General features: G+C 52.2%; 1 protein-coding gene across 2 annotated transcripts in view; it reads right to left on the reverse strand.

Annotated features, from left to right (window-relative positions):
• Window positions 1-549: 549 nt before the first annotated feature.
• The window catches only part of CHST11 (carbohydrate sulfotransferase 11), a 258899-nt gene continuing 238373 nt past the window's right edge, over window positions 550-21075 (reverse strand). For both annotated transcript variants that reach the window (XM_075552706.1, XM_075552705.1), the window contains exon 3: window positions 550-1411. In XM_075552706.1, the coding sequence (XP_075408821.1) occupies window positions 557-1411 (855 nt within the window). In that variant the 3' untranslated portion in view covers window positions 550-556. The remainder of the gene's footprint in view (window positions 1412-21075) is intronic.

Here is a 21075-nt window from a genome sequence, read left to right on the forward strand (position 1 = left end):
ATCAGGGGCCGGGCATCACTACGCGGCCCCTGGGGCCGTAGCACACCAGGCTCCGTGCGCCCCTGCATGCTCCCTAGCTGGCAACATCCACCACCACCACCACCAAGCCCCCTTCTGGGAAGACCTGAGGCTACTGCCGCCCCAAACAACTCTAAGGAGACCGTGTTTAAATAACGATAAATAATATCCATTCGAATGTATGGAATGCACAAGCCACAGAGTTCTCCAGAACTCAGGACCTCTCAGGGACCGAGGACGGCCATCCCAGTCCCCTGCAAAGACGGCGGTCCTTCCCAACTTAAGGGTGTTTTGTTGTTGTTGTTTTTAAATAATTCTCACCATGCTGCTCGCAGCATCAAACCCAGAGAAATATTAATTTACAAAATAACCCCACATCCATATATTTCTTTCTGACACATAAAACTCTTAAATTAAAAAAGAGAAACAACTCCCCCCCCCAAAAAAATAAAATAAAACAAAACCAACCAACACGCTTCTCTCTCCCTCTCTCCAGCGGCGCCCCCCCTCCCCCCGCCCCATCGCCCCCCGCCCCCCGTTATTCCAATTTCAGGTAGCTTGGCACTGAGTAATTGAACATCAGAAAGTCGAGTTTGTAGACTTCGTAGAGCTGCGTCTGGTGCTCCGCGCTGATGTTGTGGAAGAAGTCCGTGGTCATTTCGTCAGTAGTTCGCGTGGACTTGGCGTAGGTGGGGAACTTCAGGTAGCTGCCCACCCCCGCCAGCTGCAGGATGTAGTTGGAGTCCTCCTCCAGCGTCTCGTACTTGCCCACGAGGTCGTAATGGATGTGGCACGGGTGGCAGAGCGAGTGCACCGTCTGCCAGTGCTCGTTGAACGGCTCCTCCCGCTGGGTGTGGGGGTCGATGAGATAAGCCACGAACTCCTCGAACTTGACATCGTCCCCCCGGCGCAGGGCCTCCTGCGTGGCGTTCTTGCGCTGGCGCCTGACGATCTTGGTGCCGTAGCGCTTGTGGAAGGAGATGTTGTACTTCTGGGTGAACTTGTTGCGGTAGGCCGACACCAGCCGCTCGAAGGGCTCGCGCACGAACAGGAACTTCATGTAGCTTTTCAAGCGGTGGTTGATTTCGGGGATGCTGTACTGGTTCAGGGTCTTCAGGTTGGCCGAGACGTGGGCCTCGTTGGCCGGGATCTCCATGGGGTCGCTGTACTTGCCCCGGCCCGTCAGGACCATCATGAGCCGCTTCCAGTTGGTGCAAGCCACCTTGGGCACGTAGCAGTAGATGAGCTCGTGGTCCTCGTCCACCACCAGGTGCTTCAGGTCGTTGGGGGTCAGGACCCGGCGCTTGCGGCTCAGCGCGCTGTTGGCCCGGCACGTGTCCGTGACCTGGTCCCGCCGCATCTGGTGCAAGATGGCCGTGTTGGAGAGCTCCAGCTGCAGAGGGGACACAAGAGGGAGAAAAACTCAGCACGTGGGGGACCACACTGGGGGACACGGCTACGGGCGGTCTGAAGGCTTATGTTCCCACCTCTAACTCTCTGTCCGCTGCCTCCAGTGTGTGTTCGCTGCCCTTTGAGAAGAAAAAGGCCACTATAAACTATCGTTTATCAATCACTTCTCTACTATATATGTATGCCTACATGCTATACGCACACAATTTAATATATTTAAATTCATAATTTACATATATGAATATACACACACAAATAAAGTTGGGTACTCTAGAAGGAATTTCTTTCCTGATGCAGTCAACAGTTTATCTCTGTATATATATATATAGATAGATAGATAGATAGATAGATAGATAGATATAGATAGATATAGATATATAGATAGATATATAAATGCACACACACACATTTTCTTCCCCCTCATTCCAACAACCTTAACAGCCACTGATTTATTTAACCATATTAAATACTATCCCCCGAGCCAGGTCACGTGCTGCCGGGTTTTGGGGGTACAGCCATTAAAAGGACAGTACAAAGAGGGAACTCTTCGTATGGAGTTTACTGTCTGGCTGGAAAGACAGGGAACTGAGGCTCAGAGAGGGCAAGTTACCAGCTTGAGAACACACAGGAAGTGGGCAGAACTGTTGTTCAGACCCGGGTCTGCATGGCCCCAAAGCGCCCACTGTCCACTCTCCCTTGACGCCTAGCCATCCTGCCTTCTCAACGGAAGCAGGAAGAAGAAAGCCCTGCGGTCTGGCATCTCATCGGTCTCTTACAAAGCAATCGTGGTTCGGGGGGGGAAATCTTGCCTTCCAAACAGGGACCCAGGTTCGAGACCCAGCCAATGCACCTCAAGCACAACTGCCCGTGGAGGTTTCCGTTGCTCATGATGCTGGATAGGTTCAGCAGTTTCTAGACTAAGAGGAGGAAGAAAGGCCCAGTAATGCACTATGCCCCTCAACACCAGCCGGGGAAAGCAATGATCCAATCTCATTGTGCGTGGAGTTGCCGTGAGTAAGGGCCAGGTTGGGAGCAGCTAACAATAACCCCAGCACGAATGAGAGGAGCGGGGCATCCAGATGAACCCCAGCACCAAGGGCCAGACAGGTGGGTGAGGCCATCTTGGACCCTCCACTGAGCAGAGCAGGCCTCCCGTATTTGGACAAGTGGGTGGTTAGAGTGAGAGCATCCTTTCCCCACGGAAGAAGCAGCGCTCAGAGCGGCAGCGAGGAGGCTCGGAGACAAATCCCGTCGGCTCTGTAATGTTGCTGCAGGCCAGCCCGAGGTCACTGCATCCCATTAATATTGATTCTGAATAGGGAAACCCTGACCTTGCCGTTGCTGATTCTTAGCTGATGCATTCATCACCTTCAGAGGAGCATCCGGGACCTCTGGGGCCATAAACAATGCCATTAAAATCAAGACCAAACAGGCGTCCTAGAGGGGCTGGCAGGGCAAGCGAGGAAAAGGGGGGCATCAGTTTTGCCCAGTTGAGTCTGTGAGGACAATTCCAAAGGTGGTGCCTGACTACGATGAGCCGAGGAAAGCGGGGAGCGGAGCATCGTTATATGCACACCCTTTTGAGTTGGAGACAATTTCCCAGCCAGCCACATCCCCTGGGGGGGGTGGGGGGGTGGGTAGCTTATCAGCTCATGTTACATTCTAGACCACAAAGCTGGGGAAAGTGGCAATGATATGCCAGTGACGTCCAATTGCAGAGGCAGAAAATAACTGGGCCGGGCTCTGGCATGCGGCCTTTGAGGTTTCTCTCCCTTCCATTTCCTCCTTCTCCCTGCTTAGGGAGCAAAGGGTGCACCTGCTGCTTCGAGGCCTTGTGGTGTCCCTCCCGGGGCTTCTGGGACATAGGCCAAGAGAATGCTCCTCAAGCCTGAGACAGCACCCTCCCTGCTGCCCCCCCTACCCCCCCCACCCTATCCTAAGCACAAGCCTTCTCCGGAGCAGTGTGGAGTTTTGGTGGAAACCATTTCCGCTCGCTCTGAACTTCCTAGTGTACAAAACTCCAGGGCCAATCTCGTTTACATATGCTTCAAAGAAACAATGAGCAGTTACAGAGCAAAACAAGGGCAGGCGTTCAAGTTCATGGCATGGACATGATGGCTGCTGGCCAGGTGCTGGGAGGCTGAGTTACAGACAAAGGGGTTTGCCCCTGAGTGCTCATGGGAAGTGTGCGGAGACCAGGAATCAGAGAGCCGCAGGGAGGGAAACTGCCGGCCATTCCTCAAGCTGAAGGAGCTGAGGGGAAAGCAAGTCAAGCCTCGAGTTGCGGTAGGTGGGGGATTCTATGGCCCAAAAGACGGGGAAAGATGCAGGAAGAAGCCACAAAAGAAGATGGGAGCATCTGATCCAATGTATAGTTGTTCCAGTTTTTGACATTTTCGATTTTGTCTCCGACCGAGGCTTTTCTCGGTTTCATTCCGACAGAGACAACAACGGGATGAATAGTTTCAAAGGGACCTGGCCGGGGTGGGAAATGGGGTGCTAAGACAAGGAGTACCAGCAGGCAGACGTATTCCAGAATCGACAGTGGTGACGGCTGCACCCTCTGGTGAAGGCGATGGCCCTGTTGAACTGTGTGACAGGTGACTTGTTTGCCAGTAAAACTGTTAACAATAAAGAACCGAGTCAAAGAACAAGGAGAGGGAGGGAGCGCGCAGCTTCGCTGCATCCACACTAACTGGTTGAGCTCAGCCATGTCAGCAGACAGCCTCTGCGCAAGAACCAACGGGACTGAAGGAAGAGGTCCGGCTGCACTGAAACGACGCTCCGGGAACGGACAGACAGCCGATGGGAATGTTCCCACGCACGATGCAGCGCGGGAGGCACTCACTCGCCTCTGTCCACACATCCGGAAGACGGCTACCTGGCTAACCGACTGCTCTTTGTACTCATCCCACAGAGAGGGGCACAGCAGAATGCAGACATGATCGAGCAACAGCATGTCTATCACATGCAGGTAAAAATCGTGTTGAAAAAGACATTTTTAAAAATGGCTGCAGCATTTGGGAACTGCCAGAAATTCCAAGCGAATTCCAAAGAGGATATGGGGCGAGGCGGACCATTGCTGATGGCACGTGGTCTTGGCTGAAAGCAAAGAAGACCAGAAAGAGATTTCCTTGTGTTTTATTGTCTGTGCAAAGGCTTTCAGCTGCGTGGGTCAGAACAAACCATGGGCTACACTGTACGGAATGGGAAATCCCAGAACATTTCATTGTGCGTACAAATAATCGCCCTTGGAGCAGAACAAGGAGAAGAAGCGTGTGGTTCAAAGTCAGGTAAAGTGTGCATTCTCGCACCATATTATTCAGTCTATACCCTGAGCCAATATCTGAGGAGCCGGACCAGATGAAGAAGAATGCGGCGTCAGGACTGGAGGAAGCCTTATTAACAACCTTCGGTATGCAGACGGCACAACTGGTGAAGATAACAGATGCTATAGCCTTCGGTATATGGATTATATACACCGACATAAAGAAAGCAAACCCCTCACAACGGCAACGGCGTGATAAGTGGAGGCAAACTTGAAGTTGTCAAGGGCTTCATTTTCACCTGTATCCACCGTGACTGCTCCTAGGAGCAGCAGACAATGCATCAAATGGCTTGCTTCATGGGGCAAAGCAGCTGCAAAAGCTCGCTTTAAAGTGTTAACAAGCAAAGATGTCACTTTGAGGGCTTACGGCCCGGACGATCCATGGTATTTTCAACCCCCTCGCCTGCACCCAAAAGGTCGGCAGGAGTAGGGATGACTGAAGAAGCATCGGTGCCTTGGAGTCGTGGTGTTGGCAAAGAATGGTGACAGCTCCATGGGCTGCACAAGTCTGTCTCGGGAGAAGTACAGCCAGAGGCTCCTTAGAAGCAAGGATGGAGAGATTTCGTCTCTGAAACTTTAGCCGTGTTATTCGGGGGATCAGTCCCCAGAGAAGGACACCGTGCTTGGTAAAGGAGGAGGGCAGAGAAAGAGGGGAAGACTCTTGGCCAGCTGGACTGGCAGAGAGGCTGCAATGACGGCTCAGGCATAGAGATAAAGGTGAGGTGGCACAGGACCAGCACCGTCCTGTTCGGCGGTAGAGTCAAGCTCAATTGCACATACAACGACTTTGTTCCCACTTTGAACCAATCAAACCGACCCCTGGCTCACAACATTCTTCACAATCACCTCCTCTTGTTCCACATGCAACCTTTCAACCACTGAAAAAGCTTCGAGTCAATTCTGAGTCACAGTCACCCGATAGGACAGAGTAGAACTGCCCCAGCGGGCTTCCCAGGCTCTTAAATCTTTATGGGAGCAGACAGCCTCATTTCTCTTCCAAGGAGAGGCTGGTGGGTTCAAACTGCTGTCCTTGAGGTTAATGGACCAACACATATGTAACCCACTATATCATCAGGGCTCCTTAATTAACAATTAAAGCTCTCGCATGGAGCGTCACACTCCTTGGAGTATATCTGCTGACTTCTTGGGCCCTGGTTTAGGACATCCAACCAGGGGAGTCCTGGGAAGGTTAGAAGGAAGAGAGGAATCCTGCACCGGGCTCGGAACCGCTTGATTCTAACTTGGTACCCGCCCCTGAGAACATCTTTCTAACATCTTTGTAACGTCCCCTGGTGATTCAGTCTAGCTGGGGTGGAAAGAAGGCAAATTCTTGGCAGGGGTCAAACTAGATGGAACCCAGTCCGAAGCCCTGTTTTCTAAAAGCCAAGTTGTATCTGTGTTGCTAAGCAGGGGCATGCAGATCTGATAATTATCTGAGCTAAGAAACCAATCTCTTTCCTCCTTCGCTGCCTCTCTCTCTCTCTCTCTCTCTCTCTCTCTCTCTCTCTCTCTCTCTCTCTCTCTCTCTCTCTCTCTCTCTCTCTCTCTCTCACACACACACACACACACACACACACACACTACCAGGGCTGTGATTAAGCATCTCATTTGGTTAATTTGGCTATAGGCTTGTTAGCAGCAGGATAGAAAGGGACCGTTATTGAATCTCTTAGTTTCTGTTATCTAAGAAGGAGAAGCATTCAAACTTCTGGGGGTCAGAAAAGGCCAAGATGCTAAAAGACGCAGGAGTCTCCCTCAAGGAGAGAGATTCTGGGATTCAGCGTGCTCTGACACGAACCAAACTAAAACAAAGCAAAAGCACTTGCCCTTGAGTCGATTTCGATTCCTGGCAACGCCAACAGTGTCAGAGGAGAGCTGTGCGTCTTAAGGCTGTGGGTTACCTTTTGGGACGAGATAACCAGGCCTTTCTTCAGAGGCACTTCTGGGCAGATGCCAACCACCAACCTTCTGGTTACCAAGCACGTAACCGACCATTTGCCCAAACCCGTCTTAGAGCGTCTAGAGACCAGGGACATAATATCTGTGGAATATCTCGGCACTCACACTTGCCCATGCAATAGCTCATTTAAAGGACTCGTTGGGATTTTTCCAGAGACACCGAGAGAACCTAAAAAAATCTGAAGTTTATACTTAACAGGCCCTCCCTACTCCCAACCGTACACTCGTATCTGCACACCAGCCCCTAGTTCTCCCTTGGCACAGCTTGTTGTTAGTGACCCCCCAGTTAATTCTGACTCATGGCCTCCCAGCCCCCAGGCATTATTAATACCCAGAGCCAGTGTGGCTATCAAATCCTAGCCTGCAGTGAAATAACCCACTTAGCCAAACCCACTGCCATCGAGTGGATTCTGGCTCATAGTGACCCCAGACAGGGTTCCCGAGGTTGTGCATTGTGATGGGATCCGACAGCCTCATCCTTCTTCCCCACAGTGGTTGGTGGGTTTGACCCATCGACCTTGCAGTCAGCAGCCCATGCCGAAGTCTGCAGCACTCAGCACTAAGGACTTGTTGAGACCGCTGGCTGGGCCCCACTCTCGGGCCCCTACTTCTGGTTAAGAAGGCCGGGGTTAGGGGCTGAGAATTTGCATCTCTAGCAAGTTCTCCAGTGGTGCTGATGCCGCTGGTCTACAGACCACACTTAAGACCCCCGCAGCTCTGTGCTACGAGGGAATGACTGTAATCTAACATCTTTCATCAGTGTACAGCGACTCTTAATTACAGAACACCAAATGCAGGTCCGCCATCTGTTACCGGGAAGAGTCCTAGCTCTACCCCCAGCCCTAGCCTCCAACTCCCTTCATCTCCCTTTGATCTCCCCAAAGTATAAATTAGGTCAGAGGAAGCTGACTCTAGGAAACGTGAACAGGGCTAGGGACACTGGGCTGTGTCCTGTGTCCTCTTTAGGATGTCTATTTTTAATTTGGACATTTGAAAAAGGCAACTATAATTAGTTTAAGTACCAAATGTGAGGACTCCTTTAAAACCTCTCTCAAAGTCGACTGAGTTTCATCTTAAAAGGAAGAAAAGCCAGTGTCCCTGAAAGACACAGTGTCTCCTGTGTCGGCCCCGTGATCCCTTCCACACGGACCCAACAGGAACCAGGAGATGTGAGGCACTGAGACCAGGAGAGACTTTGGCATCATCAGGGGATGCTGGGGGCTGGCAGAGCCTGCTTCCAATTCTGAATCTGCCTTGAATGAGGCTTAGCTTGAACCCAAGCCTCAGTGTCTCCACTTGGAACATCCTTATACAAAACCCGCTCAGCAGTGCCTGAGACCTGCTTGCACAGTGGTAAAGATTGGGCTGATAACCACAAGGTCTGCGGTTCAAATCTAGCAGCTGCTCCAAGGGAGATTTGTAATCTGTAAATCTGTACGTCTGGAGATTTAGAGTCGCAGAAACTCCACGTAGGCATGAGATGAGTCAGAATCAACTCGATGCCCCTCCCTCCACCACCCCATCTTAGCAGTACTGCCTTTTAAATGTGAACTTTGGCGGGGGGGGGGGAGAAACTGATGCTCTGTCTGATATGATTCTATTACATTTCCTTCTGATCCAGAACTCTGCAAACTCTCTTGAAAAGCACCCATCACAGGCAATTGCGGCAGCAAGCCCAGCCTTGCCAGCAAGGAGGCTCACAATTATCCAGGCCACCGTTTACAGAAGGAGCTCCTGGGGCCCCAAAGGTTAAGTGCTTGACCACAAGAGGCATCTTGGAAGGCCGGAGATCTGTTTGAGCAAGGTCCGAGCCTTGGAAACCCTGGGGGTGCGCTGACTCTGCACACATGGGTGACCACGAGCTGGTTTTGAGAAACCACTGAAACCATTCTACATTTCACTTATCTTGGGAATACTCAATTCCCTCCAACACACTCATTAAAACCAACCGACTCAGGGACCCTACAGGACAGGGTAGAACTGCACCTGTGAGTTTCTGAGACAGTAACTCTCTGAAGAGCAGAAAGCCCTGTTTTCTCTCCCTCGGAACAGCAGGTGGATTTGAACTGGCGACTCGGCAGTTGGCAGCCCAACTCCTACCACGACCCCACCAGGGCTCCTTCACAGCCATTACATCTTCGGTATCTTGTGTGTCTGGAGCTCGGGTGGCTTAGTGGGTTACTCCAGGCTACTAACTGTGAGCAAGGCCAGCGGTTCCAACCCACCAGCTGCTCCGGGGGAAACAGGAGGCTTGACTCCTGTACAGAGTTACCGTCTAGGAACCCAAAGGGGCAATTCTCCCCGTCCATAGAGACCCTGTGAGTCAGAAATGACCCAAAGGCACTGAATGTGGGATGGGAGCCCCAGAGGGCAGATACTGCCTAGCACATAGTGGACGCTCTGAGATGTTGTCAAATGCCTGCCTGCCTGCCTGCCTGCCTGAATGACTTGAGGGTGGTGCTAGATGTTAAAGCCCACTAAATCCCTGAACTTGCAACCTTGCCCTAGTGGAAGCACTCCACCTCAGCCCCCACCGCCCATCGATCTTCCCACAGAGAGTTGTTTCTGGGCACACTCTTACGATCCTCACGAGAGCTCAGCATCCTCCAGCGCTCAGAGACCACAAGACTTGGCTCTCCTGGGAGGAACGGGTTGGGGAGGCTGCGGAGGCCTTTGATGAGGAAGGGAAAGGGTTTCCAGGGCAGGGAGAGGCAGGCAGGGTCACGGGCATGGGTGGGGCTCTGAGCCTGGCTGGGGAGGCCTGCGCAGTCTCCCACCCTGTGCCCCCAGCTTTCTCTTACAGCCGAGCCAGGTGCTGCCAGAAGAGCCTTATTTACATGTCAGGCAGGTTTCCTGGGCTTCCGGAGGCCAGAGCGAGTGCGGGGGGTGGGGTGGGGGTGTGCTCAGGACAGAGCGGGCTGCTGTGCCAAGCCTGAGCGGCTTGATGGATGGTGGCCGGGAACAGGAACCATGGTGGGGGAGCGACGCGGTCCCATACTACATAGGGACATGAGTTCCTTGGGAATCAGGAGTGGAGCCTCAGGGGCTGTGCACCTGGGGGCAGGGATGCTTCTGGACTCTGGAAAGTCACCCCCAAAGAGGGAGGAGGGGGCTCCGCTGTGAAGACCCTCCTCCCCGCAACCAGATGACCCCCCCTAGCAGTCACCTTACCTAGCACGCCTCTCAGTGGGAGCTGCCCATGGTGGCGGTTCCCGGATCCTTCTGGCCTCTCTTTAGTCTAACCACGGCTTCTACCCCTCGGGTGGATGCCTGTTTCTCTTCCTAGACTCACTAGAATGTTCTGTGTGCTACACAAGCAAATTACGTGACCCCTCTGGGTCTCCGCTTCCCCCTGTTTGAAACAGAGGCAAAAACAGTGTCTTCCTCACAGGGCTGGTTTGAGGATGAGATCCGGAGGGCGCTTACATGGTACACAGTAGGCGCCCCGACCTTACAAACATCTCGGAATCTTGTTGTATGCGTGGACAGCGGTTGGGCCAGGCACCTACTCTTCCCCACGGTGCCCGAGTGATCCTGCCAGACCCATTCTGCGGCTGGTGATTCCCCGTTCCCACTCTGACCACCCCCGACGGAGCGTAGCTATGACATGAGTGGGTTCTGCAGTCGGCAGCGAGATCACCTTTGTCATCTGTACAAAATGCTTGGTTCACGGCAACTCAGCATCTTGCTGATGTGGGAGGAAGGCGGATGGAGGCAACCGCAGGCGACTTGAATTGGTAGCTGTTAAGCAAATTGGAGGTCCAGAGAGCAATTTTCTGCACTACATAAAGATTAACTATTAATACGTAGCAACAGACTGTATACTAAGTGATGGAATGCCAGTCATTGGACTACAGATTGAGAGACGCCTTTAAAAGGTTATTTTATTTCTCAATTGCAAAACATCCTTCCACACTACTTCATTTCCCCTCTACAGAAAATAGGTGGGGCCTGTCTTTGGCTGAGTTTTGTAAAAAGGCAAAAAGCCAGGGAAGGGCCTACATGCATATATGTTCATAGACATTCATCTCAAAGAAATGGCTCATGCAGTGAGGCTGGAAAGAAAGTCCCAAGACTGAGGGTCAGATGTCAGGCCGGAAGTTTCTTCTGACTCACAGAGTTGCAAGGGCTGGTCTTCCCAAGCTCGGCAGGTCAGATAGCCCACAGGCTGCGGAGGCTGATGACTCTCAAGAGGCAATACAGCAAGCTGCTGGCTCAAGTTCCAAAAGCCAGTGATTGATGGTGATTCGCTGCCTGCAGCACCCAGAGCGAGCAAAACGCCATTGTACTTTGCCAGGTCTTCCACAATATACTGGATCTAGGCCACACCCTGATGAAACTGATTGGCTGATCACGTCTGATCACATTATGAAGATGATCATAACGACCTGATTACATGACTCCTAAACCACTGAGACTCATAGCTCAGCTTAGTTGACACAAAACCTTAATTAACCGTCCCAGGCCCCCCAATCCCCTCCCCATTTCTACTCAATAGATAGCTAGCAACTATAACCAACCGACCTGGGCACCCAAATGAATCAACCATTTCCACCCCTTCACGCTGTCCCCTCTGCCCAACCTGTCCCCTCCTGATCACAGTTACATCCTCCTGATCACAGTTACTTCGCAAGACAGATGTGAGTTCAACGTATTTCTTGGGTACCTGTTGCCCAATATTTGCAGGAGGTGAAAAGGGAGTTTAGTATTGAGCTACTCAGATGCTGACAGTACTCAGATGTCTCAGGACTCGTGACTTTCCAGAACAGAGTCTTTATCTCACATCCCACTGCCCTTCCTCTCCTTCAAGAAGGATGGCCCGTTTGCATTCATCTGGAAGTCTGGCAGGAAGGCCATCATGGCTGTGGGGCATCCTATCTAAATCGAATCAGTGGTATACTGAGGAATGTAAGAATGTGGGCCACTTCTCTGGCCACCACTGAGGACAGACAGACGCACCTCACTAGACATGGGGCGTCCCTAGACATTGACTAAGGAAGACCAAAGAAGAACCCATGGATTTGACTGATCGTGCTGGTGAAGACGATTCATAGTCGAACATGGGATTCGGAAGGAGCACAGCTAGAGTGCTCCTTAGAAGCGAGGACGGGAGACGTTGTTTCACGTACTTGAGACACGACACCAGGAGAGGCCGGTGCCTGGGAAAGGACATCATGCTTGGTACAGTGGAGGGACAACTACAAAGAGTAAGACCCTTGGGAAGATGGCCTGGCACCGCGGCTGTGAACAGCGGACTCGGCATAAGAACAACGGGGAGGAGTGCTTAGGAGCAGGCGGTGCTCTGTGTTGGACAGAGGTCGCCATGGAACCGACTTGAAGGCACTCAACAACAACAACAACAACAACAACAGAAGATGGATTCAACTCGATGGCTGTGCATCTAGTGTTCTGGGAAAATGATAAGGTCTCTAAGCGGAGCACATGGCTTGTACTTAACTGCTAACCTCAAGGTTGGCGGTTTGGATCCACCTAGTGGTACTTCTGAAGAAAAGGCCCAGCCATCTGCTTCCATGAGGATGGAAGCCAAGACCTTAAACCAAACATGTCCCTAGGCTCTTCTTACAATCAAACAAAGGCTTTGCTTCACTAGTGAAAACAGTCTGCTCGTATAGTCTTATGTTCTTCGAGGATCTGTCTACAGGTTTCCTCCGCTCTCGCCTTCCTAGGAAGGCTTCAGAGAACAAAATGGTGTGACGTGAAGAAGCAATTACCATAAATGTTTAGGGGATTAAAAAAAAAAACGTGTTCTCAGAGCCCCCTGCCCCGACCCAACACAGACGCCCTACACACCATAACCTGTGGCTATGGCAGCTGATGCTGAGAAGCTGAGTGTTGTGTCCCGGGAAGGAGTTCAGGGCTTGCTCTCACAGCTCAGAGGGTGGAGAGGCCTCTGTACCCTGTAAACCAACTGCTGGGTGAGCCACTCTCTCCACATACTGCCACCAAGTTGAGTCGATTCCAACTTCTAAGGCAGAGTTGAACTGTCCCCTTGAGTTGCCAACATCCTCATCTTTCACTGCGGTGTGCGGGGAGGTTTGAACCACCGACCCTGTGGTTGGCAGTTCAGTGCGTAAAGCACAACACCGCCAGGGCTCCTTCACCAAGTGCAAACAGCGAAGTGGTGTAAAGCGAACTTTGGAAAATGGGGGGAGACCTGATTATGTATCAAACTGACAAGAGCAACTGACAAGTTTATGTTTGGGGGGGGGGGGGGGACACAACTCTGAAAAGGAGGCTGAGAATGGCCGCCCAGCTTGAATCTAGTCCATGGTCACGGTCCACGTAGCACCTGCTGATTGGCTCTGAGTGTTGCTGTGAATATCATCGGCAGCAACATTTTTTTAAAAAATGAGAAACCAACAAAAACCCAAAGACGACTGAAGACAGTGCCAGCTAGACAGAAAAGATGGGTGCTGACCACTGTAAGACCCGCCCAGAGAATGGAGGACGGGATGTTCGCAGGAGGGGAAATATCAGGAGCTGAACCCAAGGGCTCGAGTAGAAAGCAAATGTTTTGAGAATGATGATGGCAACAAATGTACAGATGTGCTTGACACAACGGATAGATGTATGGATTGTGACAAGAGTTGTATGAGCCCCTAATAAAACGATTAAAAGAGATAGTGAGAACGAGCAACTCAAATCCACGCGGAGAAAGGACAAAGTCATGAAGGTAGCGACATAGAAAGGCTTCTCCCCGGCTCCGCCTCTGAGAGCATGTATTTTCCTCTCCCACATGATTTAAAGGACAACTGTACAAACATCATGGAACTCGGTGGATGGCCAATAAAGTGAGAAGACAACCCACAGAACTGGAAAAGAGTATGTGAAACACACACACACACACACACACGACACGTGATTAAGAGTCTAGTAACCAGAAGACACAAAGAATACTTACAGCGAAGCGGGAAAAACACAACTCAACTGAAAAAGGGGCAGAGGACTGGCATGAAACTTGCTCCTAAGGAGATACACTCACAGAAAACAAGCAAAGCCCACTGCTCTCAAGCGCCCTGAACCACCGACCTCTTGTTAGCAGCTCAATGTGCAGCCCGCTGTGCCACTAGGCTCCTTGAGTGACACTAGGCACCAAGTGACACTCAGGAGCATTAGTCGGTGTCATGGTGGAAACTGAAGGCGGAACCACGGTCAAATACCACATTACGCACAAGTGGATGGGTGGACACAATAAGCAAACATAACAAGAAGTAACAAAGTATTAATGGGGATGTGGAGGAATTGGGTCCACTGTCCATTGTGTGTGTGTGTGTGTGTGTGAGAGAGACGTGAAACAGCAGCCACTTTGGAAAGCAGTTGGCAACTACTCTAAAAGTTAAACAGAGTTACAACCACGCAGCCCAGCCGTTCAACTCCTACCCAAGAGAAATAAAAACACGTGTCCACCAAGAAATGCCACCACAGGGTCACAGAAGCCTTATTCAAAATGGATGTCCATCAACAGAGGAATCGAGATCACAGACCCATGCAAGGAATCTTACTCCGTAAAACAAAGGAATGTCAAGGCCCTGATGCACGCTACAACAGGGATAGAACTTGCTAAGCAAGACTCTCAATAAAAACTACATTTTGTGTAGCTGCCTTCATACAAATAGGTGTAAATAGCAGATTTACTGTCGAGACAAAGTACAGAAATGCTTGCAGAGGGGCGAGGATGTATAAGGAGCGGCTGCTAAAATAGGGACTTTCTTTCTGAGATGATGAAAATATTTTTAGATCGAGGCTGGTAGTGATTACACAAGTCTTTGAATATAATGAATTGTACTCTTGGGGTGAATTACATAGCAAGTGACTTATATTTAATTGCTACGATAGATGGATGGATAGATAGATATTGAGATTACAGACAAGAAAATCCTAGGGAGCAGTTTGTTTCACTTTGTCACTCGCAAGGTCGCCGTGAGTCAGACGTGACTTGAGGGCAGTGGGTTTGCTTGCTGTCTGAGCTTGCTGTCGTGCTGACTCAGGCTCATGTCAGAGTGGAGCTATGCGCCATCAGGTCGTCAATGCCTGGTTTCTTGGAAGGAGATTGCCAGGACTTTCTCTTGTGGCACCTTGGGCTACCCATCAGCCTTCTGGCTATTAGCTCAGCCTGTTCACTATGTGGATAACTCCTACCAAACCCCAAATCAAATTCACTGCCACTGAGTCGATTCTGACTCACAGCGACCCGGGTACGGTGACGGACTCTGGGTCAGTTACTGAACAAGCCGGGCCTCAGTATCCTCCCCCAGTGCAATGGGATGACAGCCACGCCCACCTCCTGTGGGACGTGTGATGGTCTCAGCAGTTCACTGCATGCTCAGCAGGCGAGGTCAGTCCCTGTCACACAGAAGTCACCTTATTTCAACCCAGGCCAATGTAGTAATACAAAGCTGAGGGAATGCGCCAACTGGACCTTTGTCCAAGGGTGCCCATGAGAAGGGACAGTGGCTGATGTCACTTGGCTTCTGCCTTCTTGGAGTGGAGGCCAAAGAGGGGTGAGTTCTGGCTGGAGGAGGCACTCAGATCAGGTTTGGGAGTGCCCACCAACCGAGGCTCACGAGCGGGTGGACAGGGCTTCTGCCATCGCTGACCGAATTCAACCCCCGGTCACTCAGTCACTGCTTTTCCTCTGCCCAGCCAGCCACTGTCCACCTGGTCCTCTGCCACTCCCGAGGGAACCTGCCACCTGAAGCCGCTTCAGTTGGTCAGCTGGCACCTGCTTAAGAAGCCGCCCCACCGCCTGCCGCATGGTGTTGGGAGAAGAAAAGGCCTTTGTAAGACAAGGCAAGGCTTCTGTCCACAGGGGAAAGGACACCCCTAGCACTGACTGGAGACACAGCTGAAGAAAGCAAACCTGATGCCATGTGACAGGTGACAAGTATTAACTCAGGGTGTTGCCAGCTACGTGTCCCCCCCCCACTGAAATAGGTGTTCCTAACCCTCATACATGAGCTTTGCTTTTAAGCTTTGTGCATCCTTGTTAAGTTGGAAGAGCTAGCTACACTTGTAACATCAGTCAGATGTCTCTCTTATTATGTGGTGTGGCCTGAGCCTTTCCATGCACCAAACAAAGAAACGCCTCCAGATGCCCCCAAGCATCCTGAGCACAGTAATACAGTGATGATCATCATAGCAGTGCTTTGTTGGGCACGTGAAGTGGCACTTGTTTGTTATTGGGAGCACTGCCTGTCCCTTGCATTTTTATCATGTAGGCTCTGCGGTTAGGTGCTGTCCAGTCGGTTCCCACTCAGAGGGTCCCTGCAGAATGAGACACTGCCCAGCAGGTGTCTAGCACCTGCCAAGCAGCCTTTAGTACTTCGCTACTATCCACCCGGTTTTCAGTAGCCAGTTCCCCTGAAGGGGCAGCCTGCTTCTTTGTAGTCTGCCCTTTGTCTGGAAGCCCTGCAGAAACCCGGTCACTTAGGGCCGTGGCTCTCAACCTTCCTAATGCCTCGACCCTTTCAAACAGTTCCTCATCTGGTGGTGACCCCCCAACCATAACATTATTTCATTGAGACTTCATCACTGTCATTTTGCTACTGTGATGAATCGGGAGACCCCTGTGAAAAGGCTGTTCGACTGCCAAAGGGGTTGTGACCCACAGGTTGAGAACCGTTGATTTAGGGTGACCCTGCTGGCATTTGCAATATCGGGCACATAGCTTCCTGCATCACAACAACACACCAGCCACCGCAGCAGGACACTCCACAGAAGCAACAGCACCCACGGCACGACAGGGAGATCGGCTTTTCTTCTCAAAGCTACCACCACAAGCTTCGACTCTGTGGGTCACCAGGGTGGGCTCTGCCTACTTGCCTCCTGACTCACGTTTTGCTTAAATGAGAACCCCAATGGGGGAATGTCTCACAAAACAGAGAGGAGCATTTCACAAATGTTGGGGCGGTTTATACGTGACTTCTAGCACACCTTCAGCTCGGTCTTGGGGAGACTAGAGGGGTCCCACTCTCACTGGTCACTGTGGTGGCCTCCAGGTTGCTGTGATGCTGGAAGTTATGCCACCAGTATCTCAAAAGTCAGCAGGGCCACCAGAGTGGGCAGTTGTCACTGGAGCTCCCAGACTAAGACAGACCAGGAAGAAAGGCCTGGCGATCAACGACTTCCAGATACCGAGAGGATATTGTCTAAGGCTTTGGTTAGCTTACTTGTGGATGCATCACCAAGAGGGACCGGCATCATGCTTGATCAAGTGGGGAGGCCAGTGAAGGCGAGGCTGTCGTTCAGGAGGTAGATCAACATCATGGCTAGCGTCATAGACGGCCCTCGCCGTGAGCATGCAGACAGCCCAGGAGCTGGCAAGGCTTCCTTCTGTTGACACATGGAAGCTATGAACCAGAGCCGACCTGACGGCAACTAACGGCAACAGAGGAGCCTTGGGAGTCACCTTACATGGACGCATGTGTGGCGTTCAGAATGGAATGTCTCGTGGAGAGCCCTGGTGGGACTGTGGGTACATCGGGCAGCTAACCATGAGGTCAGTGGTTCAAAGCCACCAGTCACTGAGAGAGAGATAGAGATAGAGAGAGAGCTCCTGTTTGGGAGCTTTCTTGGAGAAGCAGCTCTATGAAGCCCCACCCGCCGGCTCAGGTATGGCAGGTGCGCACACGTCGCTCAAGGCTGGCCAGGCCCTGCCTGCTCTCAGACCTCCCTCTCAGCAACCCAGTTCTGCAGTCGGGCATGCTGGGCCACCCCTGGGCCTGCCCACGCCAGCACCTGCATCTCTCCCTCCTCGCCCGCAGGCTGCCAGGCCTCAGCACAAAGAGGCAGGACTGCATGTGACCACTTGTTTCCCACTCAGCTGACACACCGTGGACACACTGGACACACTCCATTTATACGTAGCGCTCCAGCCCCCAGAGGCAAAGGCCGGATTTCCAGAGATGCTGACAAAGGACAGCTCAAGTGTGACGTACACCAGAGACACGATGTCCCACTGAGTGGCTGGGATGGAACCCCATTGGATGAAATAAGTCGGGGACCACCTGAGCCTCACTTCCTGCAAGCGATGACTGCTGAGCCCCCTGCCCTGCCCACTTGCTGCGAGTCTTCAAATGGGTTTCCAATCACAGAGACCCCACCGCTAAGAGTACAGCTGCCCCAAAGGATTTCTGAGGCTGGACCCTCAAGGGAAGGAGGCCTGTTGGCACAACGGATAAAGTGCTCAGCTGCTAATTGGAAAGTTGGCAGTTCAAGCCCACCCCCTCACTCCAGGGGAGCAAGAAGAGGCCAAATACTCCTGCCAAGACCGACAGCCTTGGGGAGCCCGCCCCCCCCCCCCATGGTTGGTGCTGGGTTTCCCTCAAGAAGCTCCAACGTCAGTCTCTCAGAGGAAAGCACAGTGGGATACTTTTTTTTTTTTTTTTAAGAATAAAGATAACCAGAAAGTCATGTCCGTTTCTAGAGAGAAGCTTGGAGTCCCTTCCACTGGCCGGGCCTGCACAATCATCCCCTCTGCTCCCCCTCAGCCCACAGCACTCCCCACATCCCCCTGGGCACACAGCTCTGCTGGCCGGTCCCTCCCATCTCTCTGTTGGTGGCCCCAGAGCTACTGGCAGGGGAAGAGCCTGCAGCTCCTTCACAGGAGTCTGGCCCGGCCTCAGGCTGCAGGGAAGCTGGTGGCCAGCCCAGGGACCGCCCTGGCTCTCTAGTCCACCACCCCTGCAGATGTTCCTCGGGGTGGACCACAGAACCAGAGAGACCAAGTGGCACCATCAAGGAGCTCAGAAGCATGGAGCTGGACACAGAGGAGCCCACCCTGCTAAGGGGCTGCTCCCCAAATTAGGCCAAAAGAGAATGCCAACAGAACTCAAAGCCCAGTGTGGGGGTGGGAGATTGGTGGGTGCTGCTACTGCCCAGACTCAGCCAATGCCCTGCGAGGATGGAGCTGGAATGTACTAGAAACCCACCGTGGCTGATCACGCTTCTCTAGCAGTCCCCCCGGTGGCCATGCTTTGTTGATGAGGACACTGAGACCCTTGTCCAGGCTCTCCGGGCCACTGGCAGGGGGTGGGGTGGGGTTTGTGCTCGGGTCCATGTGTTCTTCTACACAACATGGCCTCAGAGCCTCAGCTCACGAGCCCACGTACAAGACACGAGGTGCTACCTCTTCCAGCCCTGCACTGAACTGAAAAGCAAGAAGCAAAACTTCTTCTGCTTCCTCTTCGGTATGAGTCCGACCCAGGCAAGCCAAGCTGCATGCTTCGAGACCCCCAGGTGACCAAGAAGACTCTCCGTGCACACATGTATCCATGGGAGGATCAGGAGGTGGGTTTGGCGCACGCTGGGCTCACAGATGGACACTGCTGATTTCATTGGCAGGAGAAAGCAGAGTTCACTTTGGGGCCGCACTGTTCCCCGGGTTGCGACGGGCATCCCCCTCCACTTCACCGGACGCCCAACAAGCACTGACTCACCCCTCAGAGGAAGGTTCTGTTCAGCCTGTGCCCGGTGGCTTGGAACGTGGGAGGAGATAGCCAGTGTGCAGGCACACAGGTGAACTGGACGGGCAGGGGGAGACAGCCAAGGCCTGGCCTCCGGAAGGAGGCTCGTGGGCTCAAGGCAGGATTCAGAAGGGAGCTGGACAGCTGGGGCCGCGAGTGTGGAAGACAGAGTTCCTGGAGTTGGTACTGATGGTGACAGGCAGGGGTGGCTCCAGCAAGGTCTCCACAGGGCATCAGAAACGTCTCTTCCAGATCAGCAGCTGGACTGAGACCCAGAGCCAGGAGAGCAAGGCCAGGCCAGGTCGCACTGACTGCAGGCTCTGCATTGGCTTCAGTCCACTGCTGGCCCCCAGGGAAGAGCACTTCACCTATTTCCGTCCGATATATGCACCTGCTAGCCTCTCAGGAATCCCTGAGTTGTGCAAAGAACACGCTAACAGGAAAATTGGTGGTGCCTTGGAAGAAAAGCCTGGCCATCCCTTTCAGAAATCAGCCACAGAAAACCCTGCGGGGTACTATTCTACCCTGACACACACGGGGCACCAGGAGTTAGAATCGCCTGGATGGAAATTGGTCTTTCTGCTTTTAAGATGCCACTCAACTGTCCTCTGGGCCTGGCCAATTGCTGAGCCAGCCGCCCCGTGCTCATGTCACCTGTGTCCTGAAGCGTGCTAGTGATTAGTCATTGGCGGGGACCCTCAAGGTAGCAGGCAGAAATCACCAGCTGCTCTGTAGGAGAGAGAGAAGGCTTTTGTCCACCCAACAACCATGCAGTCCGCATGTGCCACGCGCCAAGCAGAGGAGCTCATGGTCTGTGGTCCACAAAGGTGTGGAAAGGCTTCCTCTGCAGGCTTTGTAAACCACGGACCCGGCATAGACTCTCTCCCAACCACTTCCAGACTCCAAATGGGAGAAACGCATGCGACTGTTAAACCATTTGTGCCCTGCCTGGTTTTGCATGCCCACTCTTATTTCCTCAGTTGCAAGAAGACAGTAATACGTAGACTTCACGAAACGCCAAACTCACTGCCATTAAGTCCATTCAGACTCCCCCCACCCCAATTCATTCAAAGCGACCCTATAGGACAAGGCAGAATTGCCCCTGTGAGTTTCCACAATGAACTCTTTACAAGAACAGAAAGCCTCTTCTTTCTCCCTCGGAGTGGCTGGTAGTTTTGAACTGCTGGCCTTGGTATTGCTGGCAGCCCAACACGTAACTCACTAGGCCACCAGGTTAAAATGTTAAATCCCAGTGCCCTACACCCAGGGGTCCTATTCGGATCGGGCCTGGCAATCTCCATTCTTAAAGAGACACTGCTGAAACCCTTACTGCCCAATTACTGGTGTCCCTCGGTGGTCTTGACCTAAGTTAACATGCTTGGCTGCTAACTGAAAAGGTGGACAGTTCGTGCCCACGCAGAGGTGCCTCAGAAGAAAGTCTGGCTTCATCTTTGACTCTTACAACACGCTGACCACCCTCCCTGCTGCCCCCTCGTTTGAGCCTGACAGCTCACTGGGGGTCAGGTGGGAGGCACCAGTGGTTTCACAGGTGGGGGTGCTGCCATTCAAAATGGCTTGCTCGAAGCGACACGTGGTCTGCCGGCCCCTTCCACCCACGAGCTTGTTTCTCTGTCTGGTCTCTCAGCCTCTCTGTCTCTCTTTTTGTCTTTCTTCCTGTAATTCTTCAAACAACTCCAACAACTAGAAGTAATAATTAGAGGCGAACAAAAAAAGAGAGGGAAAAAGTCCCCAAATTTCCATTAGCCAGAGCTGGTTATTATTAATGTTTGGTTGTACTTTTCCTCAGCCTTTGAATGTTTTTAAATTGGTATTATACTGTTTCGTAAAGCCCGTTTACGGTTTTGTAACCCAACA

The sequence above is a fragment of the Tenrec ecaudatus genome, chromosome 6 (assembly GCF_050624435.1).
Source record: "Tenrec ecaudatus isolate mTenEca1 chromosome 6, mTenEca1.hap1, whole genome shotgun sequence".
NCBI classification, from domain to species: domain Eukaryota; kingdom Metazoa; phylum Chordata; class Mammalia; order Afrosoricida; family Tenrecidae; genus Tenrec; species Tenrec ecaudatus.